The sequence below is a fragment of the Leptinotarsa decemlineata genome, unplaced genomic scaffold (genome assembly GCF_025532065.1).
Source record: "Leptinotarsa decemlineata unplaced genomic scaffold, Ldec_3_MD MMD2_tig00000010_RagTag_RagTag, whole genome shotgun sequence".
NCBI classification, from domain to species: Eukaryota; Metazoa; Arthropoda; class Insecta; order Coleoptera; family Chrysomelidae; genus Leptinotarsa; species Leptinotarsa decemlineata.
In genome coordinates this window covers 4,299,720-4,310,736 of record NW_027412538.1, presented here as the reverse complement: position 1 = coordinate 4,310,736, position 11,017 = coordinate 4,299,720, and the positions used below count along the sequence as shown (strand labels likewise).

At 34.5% G+C, this 11,017-nt stretch overlaps 1 protein-coding gene across 2 annotated transcripts in view; it reads left to right on the top strand.

Moving 5' to 3' along the window:
- The first annotated feature begins 5,596 nt into the window (after positions 1-5,596).
- side-IV (sidestep IV) overlaps positions 5,597-11,017 on the top strand; it is a 794,218-nt gene continuing 788,797 nt past the window's right edge. The window contains exon 1 of one of the 2 annotated variants that reach the window (XM_074171285.1): positions 5,597-5,935. In XM_074171285.1, the coding sequence (XP_074027386.1) occupies positions 5,800-5,935 (136 nt within the window). In that variant the 5' untranslated portion in view covers positions 5,597-5,799. The remainder of the gene's footprint in view (positions 5,936-11,017) is intronic. The other variant, XM_074171284.1, reaches the window with a different exon arrangement.

The following is an 11,017-nucleotide window of genomic DNA, read 5'->3' as shown; positions in this document are numbered from 1 at the left end:
TTTATTGGTCAAAATCTCATGAAGCGTTTCTTCCACATAGATATTCGTTTGATTGCAGCAGAAAACCTCACGACTTCTCTGATCGTACGTTGAAATGAAGTTAAATATTTTAATAATTCACCTTTCAAAGTGGAATGTGGATGACCCAGCTCAACAATTTGAAAGATAATTACGCATATGATAGACTTCGATATGCTGATGTCTTTGATGCACTTTTCACTTTTTAATTCACTTGATTTGATTTTAAACGGATGAAATATTCGAGGAGATCCGCTAGTAACTACTCACTTGTCATTTTCATTCAGCATTTTCAAATTCTCAATCGATCCCATAGAAATCGTTTCCTTGAGGAAAAATGTAAGCGACCTTACTAACTCAGGCTTATTCTTCAAGGATAGTTGTGGTTTAGCCTAACACCACTGATGAGACCTACGGTGGATCCAAACAGGGCTGCCTGGTTGAGCCATGAAAAAACAAAAGTCTGACATACTTATCTGATATTCCAGAAAATAACAGAATCAGTAACCGGAATTAAATCGGCAGTTACCCTTTCTTGAAGCAAAAAAATAATATTCCTCATTTTTTTACATCAATAGATGGCAACCCCGATATTACTCTTCAAACAAAATACGAAGTACAGCAACGTCATCAAATACATTAGCACACGTATCAGGAAATTTTCGTTTCAACATGCCACAAGTGCAGATTCATCGAAAGAAATGAGAAATAGGAAGAGGAAAATCTTAACTTGAAGCGTAACTTCCGAAGAAATTTCCCAGACTGGTCAAGAACTACGTGACAGGAATTAAATTTTTCATTCCGATAGATCCCGTAAAAATTAAGACAAATAGTCGCTTTTTCATTTCGAATTTAGTTAAAGAGATTTTCCAATTAGTACTGAAGGGCGAAATGAATGAAAAACATTTTCTGTGTTGAAGTGAATTATCACAAAAACTCAATTCAGAAGCTATATAATACTGTTAACAATATTTGGAGTTTTATATCATAATAAGAGAATTGTTCAACTATTGCTATATTTACATCTTTTGCCACGTTACGTTTTGAAATTTTCATAAAAATATACCACCCAAGATTCCTTTGGGTGTGATTTATTCACATGAGCGAGATGAAAAGTCATAATTTTGTAAAAGAATTGAGTGTGTCATCTTATAATGAAAAATATAAAGCCAAAACCATTCTTTCCCAAATGTTAATATCTCCTAAAAATATACCCTATCAATTTATATAAATGAAACATTTCTTTATCACTTATTGAAAGTTCTAGTTTTTCTCGAATGTCTTTTGTAATTTATTTTTTCAACACACGTTTCCGGCAGAAATTTGTGAATTTTTCTTTCCAATATGACGAATTCAATCGGACCCTTTTGAGGTGGCATTTCAATATTCTTCAAACCGAAAATCAGAAATGAAATGTTGTTGAAATCGTTTGGAGAAATTTCCCAGAATAGACTTGCGCCATAAGTGATGTTTGATTATGAGATCGGCAAGTAGATGGGTCTATTTTTGAGAAAAATAGAATGGATGAGAATCTAGTGAAGAATTTGTTTAGTGATGAGCCCCTTGATTCAATTTCAAGAATTTAAACAAACCAGTTTCGAATTGAGTTTCTCATACTTTCCATAAAAGGTTGCACTTCCTGAGGTTTTACTGAGTCACAATCACTTTTCCAGAACGAGCAACGCCATCTCATGAAAAACATTGTTTGTGATTTTTTTTGGTTAATGGAACTCTTTGTTTACAAAGGTATAGAAACACATTTTGATACTTTTATTTGCATATGAGATTCACCGTTTAGTGAATCGCACTTTCGATCAAACGTCCGTTACTGAAATTGTTGATTTCAGGTTTTTATTGGAGACTTTTCAACGATAGTTTTTTTGCAGAAAAATTCTACGGAACTTGTCTGTCTAGAATGATTGAAGACGAAAGTTTCATGAAATATACTTTTCGATTTAATCTTCACAAACTTCAATCTCAAAAAATGCTCCGCTATCACAGTAGCTTTTCCGTAAAAAAATTAAGAGGGAAGAACAAAGACTTCTATATTTGGTGCCGCACAAAAAAATTTCAGTTAATTTGCCGAATGGCGGGTTTTATATTCGCCCAGTTCGATTAATGTCATTGTCCACATCCACATGAAAGTTTATATCTATTTTTCTTCAGAAAAGTACGTACTTCAAGTCTGTCCCGTTCCTGGTTGAAGAAGACTTCACCTGAAGTTTGGCAGAAAACTAATAAGCAAATTCATCTATAATTGACTCATTCCTCTGAAAATTACTATATTTTTGCAAACATTAAAAATATTGATTTATCTACATGATACAATTATTGTTTATGAGTTAATCAACATTTATAGTGTAAACTAGTAATTTTGGTATAATTTCCATTCATCGGTATCTTCACTCATGATAATTTTGTAAGTAATATTTTTCGTGATTTCATTACTTGGACTCTCCTTAGATAATTGAAGTTTTATTTGAAATCATCCTTAATTCATTACAATTATTACTTTTATACACGATTAAATGACAAATTTGGAGCATATGCAAATTCTACTTTCCTCCCTCATTTGATTTTTCGGGCAGTATTATGTAAATATTGAGTATATTGCGAGTTCCATATTTTTTCATGTATTCACTTCATTCCTGTAATTTAAAAAAAAATTGATTAGATTTAGCCACACAGCCGACCATTGATTTTATTAGCAGTGTGGCGCCCAACTTAGCTCTCTATACAAAAAAAATTATCGCTGAAATATTAGGATATTGAAAAAGTCTTTTCAAACGAAAACCATAGTGCATATCGACGAAGAGCTGCCGTACTCATTGTATCAAGCTTGCAAGTGAATTCATTATAATTTATGTATTACACCAATGATGAGGTCATGATATAACTTTGTAAGTACGTGTGGCAGATATCCGACGAAAAAACAACAATAAACCCAGCTAATGCCGCCCAGAGAGCTGAAGTAAAACCATCAGACATCTGTGCAACGTCTTCCATTTGGAATATTCGTTGCAAGTAATCTCCTATATAAAGAAACATTTAATTCATTAATTCAGTCGGGACGAACAGCGATTGACTAGTTTTGGAGTACTAGCTCTTCGCCAGTACCGGGTGAATTATTTCAGATGGAGTGAGTGAACCGTCTGAATATCCCGAACAAAAAAAATCCAATTCCAACTATTTACAAGCTATATCTGCGTTAATTCAGTAGGATGTACCACTGCGCCACCTGCAGACGTAGTCCGGAAACAACTCCAACAACACATACTCCAGGGTGGCAGTCAGAATAATAAACATCGTTCGAAGAGGTGCATATGACTTACTCAAGTTCAGGTGAAAACACCTCACCCTTACCTCTCATTTGAACCTATGCCTTTTCAGGTACGTTTGGCAGATACCCGAAGAAAAAACAACAACTAAGTCAGCTAATGCCACGCAAAAATCTGCAGCTGTGACTGGTTTTAATTCAGTTCTATTTATGTCTCACCTGCGTTAATGCAGTTATCATCATCAAGTACTCTTCTTGGTTCTTCACATTTTGAGAACCGCTTGCCAGGTGCTGATGCTGCCCAACAGTCTGAAACAGCTGTCTACCGGAGGTTCTTGAACCCAAATCAAATCGGACATAATCGAAATAGTACTCATATATGTTTGAATAAGGACATTCTTTTCTCGCCACTTATCTCAAGGTAACACACGTCAGTTTGAAAGTCAAGAATTAATTTCCGGCAGGTCGTGTGCCTGCACTAGTTCAATACATCTGCTCTTTACCTGTCTAGGAGAATGAATACTGAACCTGAACAACAAGGTTATCAGTGTGGTCTTCTAAGAGTGACCTCCTTAAATCAAACAATAGCCGATTCAGAACATGAAAATATAACGTTGTTACTGGACCCTGTCTGTGTATCTATGGCGGATTTTTTTGCAGCCAGCCAACCTGTACTTTGACTCTCTCTAATATAGCTCATGAACTACTGGTCAATGAAGTATTTGGTTAATTATTATGCAATTGAAAAACTTGTAGGATAAATTTCAGAATGTATTCGATCTATAATTTCTGTTATGGTGCGGAGACGAAAGGTACCTGAGCAAATGCAGGATATGCTGATACTTTGCACGCTCATATTTTATTCCTTGAAAAAAATTCAACAATATAGCGATACTTGGAAAAGAAAATTTTTGGCTTTCTACTACTCCAACTTGACACAAAAAAAAAGATGAGAGAATCTTCCAAAGAAAGGAAGGAAGTAATCAATTCGAAATTAACTAACTCTATACTTGGATGTATTCCGTGGCATTAAAAATCGTAATTCATGAATGAATTGTGTGTATTTTCTATAATGTTATCCAATTTGGTACTGAAGAGCCTTGGGGCAAGTGTCTTAAGGCGAAACATCGATGTATACCAGTGAGGATGAGAATGTTCCATGTAAGTGCAATTTGTTATCATTCATTTGATGTAGAACTCATGTGAATGATATCTGATTTTTATTCTACAACGAATGTTTGAAATACAAACTCAGTAGAGAAAAGTATCTTCTGTATAATTCAGTGTTCATATAGAAGTATTTATTTGTTTCGAAATATTTTTTTCTTTCGTGTAATTCAATGTTCATATGAAAGTAGCTGTTTCAGAAAGACTTTTTTTCAGTTTGTATCTGAAAGTTACTTCTTTGCATGATCTACACATCCAAGTATGGAATTACTTATTTTCAAATTGATTACTTCCTTCCTTTCTTTGGAAGATTCCCTCATCCTTTTTTTGTATCAAGATGGAGTAGTAGAAAGCCAAAAACTTTCTTTTCCAAAATTTAATCACTTCTAAAAATATAACCCCTTCAATTCAAATAGCAATACTTCTTGAATGAGACATCATCGACATTTTCCATTCGCTTCAAAGACCTATTGAAGCCATCATGTGTGAAAGAAAATATCGTTCAAATGTCCGCCATGGCTTATTTGCGTGGAGCGTCCTGCCGTTGTTGTCGAGATCATCCAATTCAGGCCAAAATAAGTTGGTAGGATTAAATCTTGCAGGGCTTTTTCGCCTCTGGTTTTGGTGAATCATCACTTGAGTGCAAACTGTTTGCTAACCTGCTCGTGGGGTTCCTCCACCTGAGACACATTCTGCGTACGCCGCTCAAGAATTTGGTGCAAGGCGGTTTCATAAAGTACCCCGCTCTTGAGGAGACGACTCAGCCGTGCAAAACGCTATAAAAATAATAAAGTTATCTGATCCGGAGAAAACACCAATAGCGGTTGTACGAAAATTATGTCACATTCCGAAAATATATATTTTCCATCGATTCAGCATACAGTGTCAGTATATTTTCTATAACATCCGCCAACCTAGCGATCAGCCTCCAATACCGTTCTCGTTCCATGACCGAGAGTCGCAGTTTTCCATAACAAGTGAAAATCCCGTGCAAAACATCGTATCAGCATGTCAAAATCTTTTCGAATCGAAAGTCAAGGATGCTGCTACCGGCGGTCCACAGCATGCTTTCATCTGAAAGCGCGAGCCGCCGAAATCTACAAGGTAACGCGCAATCGAAGGCGGCGTTGAACGCGATGGTACGCTTAGTATGTCGCGGACAACGCTGGAGAACGCTTCTTACGGGCTACCGCGGTTATTTCAAATACGCGTTGACATGCGAAACGTGTCTTACCCCAAGTCATAGATTGGTGCACCTACCTGTACTTTGATTTATGTAATAACCAGTTCGATGTTTGGATTGCTTGCTGGCTAGTGTTAACTGCCCTTGTTGAGTGATGAAAAATTTTCGGTGTATGTATGTGCAACGAGGAGTGGCTCCACTTCTTGCTGTTTTGGCACTGTTCCCTATGGTGTCTCCCAGTTTCAATACTTTGGACGAAGGATCCGCCCCCAATGAGCTGGACAAACCAAGTAAGAATTGGGTGGTTGATGCAACGAAATTTTTGACTCTATATTGAGCGTTTGAAACGCATGGTCTAGGAACCCATTTCTTGACAATTATATATTTTCCTTCCACAAACTGATATAAATATATATATATATATATATATATATATATATATATATATATATATATATATATATATATATATATATATATATATATCAAGAAGAAATAACAATAACAGTTAGATAGAGGTATATAGATCAATACGCAATTCAGTTCTAAACTCATCAGTTTAGTTTCAACTAGCAAGTTCTGAGGTTCTGCCCAAGGCTTTGTAATGTTTGGATAGATGGGGGTCTCTAATTTATTAATACATAATTTTTGTTCAATTTTTAATAACCCCATCTTGTTCTTCTTCTACGGAAGATAGCTTTGGGATACAACTGTTTTTAAATTTTGGCAATACTCGGGGATTCCATGTAGTTTGAAATGTGGTGCACGTAAGTCAAAGTTTGAGGGATCCACATTGAATCCCAAACTTGCATCTGGATACAACATACAGGGTGTTTATTGAACATGCAGTATTCTAAGGATATTTTGTCCTTCGATGATTTTTGATAAAGCCCTTTGTTTTGCAGATACGGGGCAAAAAAAAATTTCGACAATAACAATTTTGATTATTTACAAAGTATTAACGTAGCCGAAATAAAAGTATGGAGTACTACACTGGACCTACCATATTTTAAAAAATGTAACAACTCCATAATCGATCCTAGTGTTTTTGAAAGAGTTCGCGAGTCGATGAGGGAAGATTGGATTATTGCGTCCGAGCAGGGGGTGGTCATTTTCAACAGTTATTGAAGATGAAGAAAGATTATAATGTAATTTTCGGTAATGAGTTTTTATTGTCGAAATTATTTTTCGCTTCGTATCTTCATAGAAAAAAGTCCAGTGGAACCAAATCGGAGAATATGTGTGGCTATTCTAGAGAACCTTTCCGTCCCGTCCATCAACTCGTTGAAGTTATTATCGAGAAAGTGTTGCATTAGTACTGAGTAGTACTAGTCGCAACGAAGGAAGAACCCCCTCTCGTTGAAACGCTACTACCCCATTTCGCAATAGAGGATCTAACTGTATAGCAATTCCAATGCGTAGCTCAACTGGATTATTCAGTAAATTGGAATGTCCTTCACCGTTTAGGTTTTGCTACTGAAAAGACTGAGGATATGAGATGTTAGTTTGGCGAGCCATATTAGGTTTTGGTTGTGGGGTAAATTCCAGTAATTGCTGATGTATCCAATAATGAAAATTATGCCAATAATAAATAAAAATGGAAAGTATATTCAATAACGTTAATTCATCAATGAAAACAACAATATTACCTTACTCATTTGGAGTCGATAGTTTGAAACATGTTGTTCATCTACAATAATTGTTGTCAATATCACCTCATTGGAATTCAACTAGGTAGTGTAGGTGTATAAAATTTTTAGTGAAGAAAGTTGAAACACAATTTGTTTCGATCCCAACAAGATTGCGTTTCTCTTCGTATTCTAAATTTGCTCCTCCATGACTTCAACTTTGTAAGTTGTAAGTTTATCACATTTCTCTTTCACCAATCAGCCTATATTATCAGCGTCAACTCATTTTGCACTGACATTTTTATTTGAAACTCATGAACACTTTCTTCAGATACATTTTTTGAAGTTTCCTCAGCGTTGTTGTGTTGTTAACCAAGAAATATTTTCTCATAACTAACTGATTCTTGGTTCATCAAAAATTGTAAGGGTGCAAAATGAGAGGGCATGATATTTTTTTAACGTTCTTTCATTTGGCATTCGGTGATATAAAAAAAACCTAATGCAAATACTGAATATATTGTGATTCCTACACTAATAAATTTCGAAAATTTCGTACATGACCAAACTACAAATCAGAGTTGAAACATTCACAATCAACAACTATTCAACATAATATCTGCTTAAGAATCTGCATTAGATTGAATAAAATTGGAATGTGATAAGCTGATATGATTGAACAAAAACTAGCCTTCGTAAGTGGTTCCAGGTAACTAGTTTGGATAAGAAATCCATCCCCAACAAGTTGAATAAACAGTAAGTGATGCAGTCAATCACTCTGCTGAAAGGATCGTTGCGTTGGGCTGTAATTAGGGAGAAAAAAAAAATCCAATTATTTCTCATCACGATATCCTGTGGAAGAGTGAATCGAATTCTCGTCTCGTTCTTGATAAAAGAGAGCGATTAGCGGAGAATCGACAGAAATCAATTCGGAGGATTGCAGACTATAGAAAATTAATTTTGTGGGGCATTATCGAAGGATTTTCATTCGATTTTTTCATTATAGATGGTCGTTTCTAATCACCATAATGTATTGAATATATATTTTTTTGTTGATCACAGGTAATTTATTGGTCCATTTTACATACTACAGTACATTTATGGAAAGTCGCGAATGCAGAAGTCCTTGTTTAGAGTTACAAGGATGAAATCATCTTTAAAGAAATATTCATATAAAAGTAAAGACTAGATCAAATAAAACTATAAATGCAAAATCAATAAACCAAGCATTTAATGAGGTCTTTCATGAGTTAAATACCCTGCCTTGTCAATATATTCCTCAATGTTATAAAAACAGTGTTGTAAAAAAAACTTCTCAATAGTAGATTTAAATTTTGCGAGGCTTGATGACTTCAGAGATGAGTGAAGATGATTATACAAATGTAACTTTAGTGAATTTCTCTTACTGATTGCTAATTCATACCTGTGATGCATTGTTTGGATATTACTGGAATTTTTTCCAACATCAAACCTTCATTTTAAAACCTCGACACGTGTTTCGATCACCAAATGATCATCTTCAAGAGGAAAATCAAACTGATCTTTGATCTTCCTCTTGAAGGTGATCACCAAGTGATCGAGGTGTTAAAATAACGTTTTGGTGGTTCATTAAACTTGCGAATCTCATTTCATATGAATGAATATGAATATCACAATGTCAGTCAAATTTACTCAGGTGAAACTTTATATATATATATATATATATATATATATATATATATATATATATATATATATATATATATATATATATATATATATATATATATACAAATATGAAAGTTATTGAGTGTCTTGATATATAAACATAAGTTAATATTGGACATAGCACTCATGAAAGTGGCAAACCATAGACACGTGTTTGGGGCTTTTGGCCCATCATCAGTATGGTGCAGCTGGTGCAGCCAAGTGTAAGGATGGGCAACACTTGGTTACCAAAAGATAGAAATACAAATGCACAGGAGCCACCGCACATGTGCGGTTGGCTCCTGTTGGCTCCTGTTTGTATATATATATATATATATAATATATATATATATATATATATATATATATATATATATATATATATATATATCCTGAAAAATGTATACTTCTTGATAGATGTATATTTGTATTGGAAGATACCATTAAATTTTGAGTTTTAATTTTATTCAGAGTCAGCTTATTAGCAGCAAACCATTTATACGCTAATGTATCACTATCTCACGCCATTAGTTGTAAGCTGGTGGAGTTTTTTCTAGAACATAATAGAGTCGTTTCGTCTGCAAACAAGGTACATTTTACTGGTTTTAGTAAACTGCATAGAATATTGATATAGATCAAGAAAAATAGTGGACCTAAAATGGAACCCTGATGGACGTTATGCTTGATTTCTTTGAGGTCTGACTTTAGTTGTTCACTTCAACATATTTGTACCTGTTTGTGAGATAAGACTGGACGAGCTTAAGACCTACGCCCTGGACACCATAGTAACTAATTTTTTTCAATTGATATAGTATGCGATACACAGTCACAGGCCTTTGTCAGGTCGCATAGCGTTAAAAATGGGTGCTTTTTGTGATCAAGTCCTTCGACTATGTTGGAAATTGATTGTAATTCCTTCAATTTTCTTCAGTTGATCCTTTCAGGGGTTATCAATATTCAAAGTTCATTATTTGAACAGATTGTTTGAAAAATCCTTCATGAAATGAAATTGAAATAATAAGGGCGATTCATTATACTCATCTCTAATTTTTTTCTCAATTACTATGAATCAGTAATTTACCAACAGTTTTTCAGTCAATTTGAGCAATATTTGACAGCAAATAACACGACAGTTAAGTTACTGGAAATGGACGGGTGTAACTGAATTAATTCTCTGGAAAATAATTCATACTGAGAATTTGGCTGACAAAGGCACTTCGATTGTCAAAACGAAGTAAATAGATGGATTTTCAATACGGAAAGGTTTGTGAATATATATCTTACTGTAAAGTAAGAGATATGTTATTCCAAATATAACAATTTTATTGTTATGCTACCATGCGATGGATATGAGTGTAGGTATGAAGCAAGGAATACAATTCCTTCACTTGGAGGCATTCAGGCATGGATGAGTTGTTTCAACAAGATGTTTTTTCTTTGGCATAGTGAGTGGTCTCATTTGACACAGACTTCTATAATTGTGATCAGGATGTTGCAGAAACGGAAACAGTGGTATACTAAAATACTGTTGAAAAGTTGCAGAATGAACTAGAATCCGCGGTTCCATGAAGTCACTCTGTCCTGAATTTGAATTTCTATTATGATACGTACAATTTATCAGAAAAGAAATATCGATATAGATGAAATTGTTGGCATACATATAAATTCAATCGTAGAAAAGCTATTCTAGAGGGTTAACTGGAGAAGTAACTATGTGCCTTATTAGTTACGGAGTGGTATCGCTTATTTTAAATTTAACATGTTGGGCTTTTTTACCGCCTATGCTGTACTACTTTCGACTCTACTTTTTTTATTTAATCCAAATTTTGATAAAACCTGTATATATAGATTTCACTTTTCATGAGTTCTTTTAAGATATACGCTTTCAGTTCGAAAAATAAAATGAATTTTAATTTTTCCCGAAAAATATTTATTCATTCATGAATTTTTATTTAGTCCCCCTTAGAGATTCGATTTTCATCTCCTTATTCGTTACGAGACGCCATCCACCCATGTTTTTTTTTTCAATACCGGGAATAGGAAAAAGTCGCAGGGGGGCGA